A 1,626-nucleotide genomic window follows, 5' to 3' on the forward strand; every position below is an offset into this window, starting at 1 on the left:
AGCCGGGTATGCCACAGATCACCGCCTTCCACAGGATCCTCAGCAGCCGCCATCTTGGCCCAACTGCTCGCCTCATTCCAGTTGCTCAGCCCGCCGCTGAGCGCAGCCAATCCAAGGCTAGCCGTCCACTACTGTGGCCAATCATGGAGCACACGGCCCGGAGACACGAGGTAAAACCTGGGGCGGGGCGAGGGTGAGGCCCGCCCATTTACCAGAGAAGAGCCAATCACCAGTCAAGCACTTATTCTGAAGCCGAAAGGGGGCGAGAAGAATACGTCAACAGACCAGCGCCTGCTTAGGAAAAGTTTGGTGCTGCGCAGTCTCGTATCTCGGGGACAGTCTGAGATCTGGGTATTTAACTGCCTATTGAGCACCTCCACCTGCATAAACCCAGACATCCAAAACCAAGATTCACCTCTCTCTCGCTCAATCCATGTTGGGTTTACCTCACACATGTCAAAATGTCCAAAACCTTCCCTCAAGATTCACCTCCCTCTCGCTCAATCCAGGTTGGATTTACCTTACAGATGTCAACCTGTCTCCGTGTGGGGTGGGCCTGTAAAACAACACTTCCCAGAATTCCCTGCCCCCTACCTAGAACGTTGAGCGTTGAGAAACTACCAGTCCCAGAATTCTGCACGCTCCGAAAGGGTGGGGCCTTGTGGCGGCTGCTCCCGCGAAAAGGCCATGGCAGAGCCATCAGAATCTTCGCGTCGCTCGCTGTACAAAGTGGTAGGCTCGCCGCCTTGGAAGGAAGCTTTCAGGCAGGTGAGTGTGGAGGTTGTGACTAGCTGGGCTGTAGTCACTCCCCTGATCCATCCCTGGACTATTCTCCTCACCTGTCTGTGTGAGGCAGGTGCCGGGAGCTCCTGGCCCTTGGGAGGGGACCTCGAACCCAAGCCCCCCGCCAGTAAGTCTGGCATGACTACTCCCCAGCCGCCTCCCCAGAGTTTCTGGCTCCCTGGGTGTAATTATCCCGGGCAGGCCCAGGAAGCCTTGTTTTCAGATTTGGGTTTGTTTTATATTTGAAGCGTGACTATGGCCTCATCCCTTTAATAACAACAGCAACACCTGTGCCCCTGGCACCGAAAGAGGCATCTTGTATATGAACCGCATATGAAATAGGAATTGTTTCTATTTTAGAAAGGGGTAAACTAAGGCTCAGGAGGGCCTCAGTCCCTGAGTCTTAGCAGAGTTGTAACCCGCCTCAGTTCTGACCGATTCCGAACTCACCGTGGTTCCCAGAGAGTAATATTCCTTTTCTCCCCCTGAGGTAGTGGATATACCCAGGAAGATAATCTGATGCTAGAAATGACTGTGTGCAGCACGGCTTCTCAACCTTGGCAGTATTATCATTTTGAGGGAATAATTCCTTGTGGGAGCTGCCGTGTGCATTGTAGAATGTTTAGGAGCATTCCTGGTCTCCACTTTTTAGATGCCAGTAGACCTATAGTTGTGACAACCAGTGTCTCCAGACATTGCCAAATGTCCCCTGGGAGACATAGTGACCTCCAAGCTGAGAAACACTGTTATACAGAAGACAGTTATCACAGCCATATCTAGAATAGCAAGAATTTGGAAGCTACCTAAATGTCCTGTAATAGAAAGAGGATGCTCAAATATTAT

General features: G+C 51.8%; 1 protein-coding gene across 1 annotated transcript in view; it reads left to right on the top strand.

Moving 5' to 3' along the window:
- The first annotated feature begins 687 nt into the window (after positions 1-687).
- Positions 688-1,626, top strand: part of RPAIN (RPA interacting protein) — an 8,342-nt gene continuing 7,403 nt past the window's right edge. The window contains exon 1 of the mRNA XM_004376233.2: positions 688-768. Within this exon, the coding sequence (XP_004376290.1) occupies positions 688-768 (81 nt within the window). The remainder of the gene's footprint in view (positions 769-1,626) is intronic.

This window comes from Trichechus manatus, unplaced genomic scaffold (assembly GCF_000243295.1).
Source record: "Trichechus manatus latirostris isolate Lorelei unplaced genomic scaffold, TriManLat1.0 scaffold00040, whole genome shotgun sequence".
Taxonomy (NCBI): domain Eukaryota; kingdom Metazoa; phylum Chordata; class Mammalia; order Sirenia; family Trichechidae; genus Trichechus; species Trichechus manatus.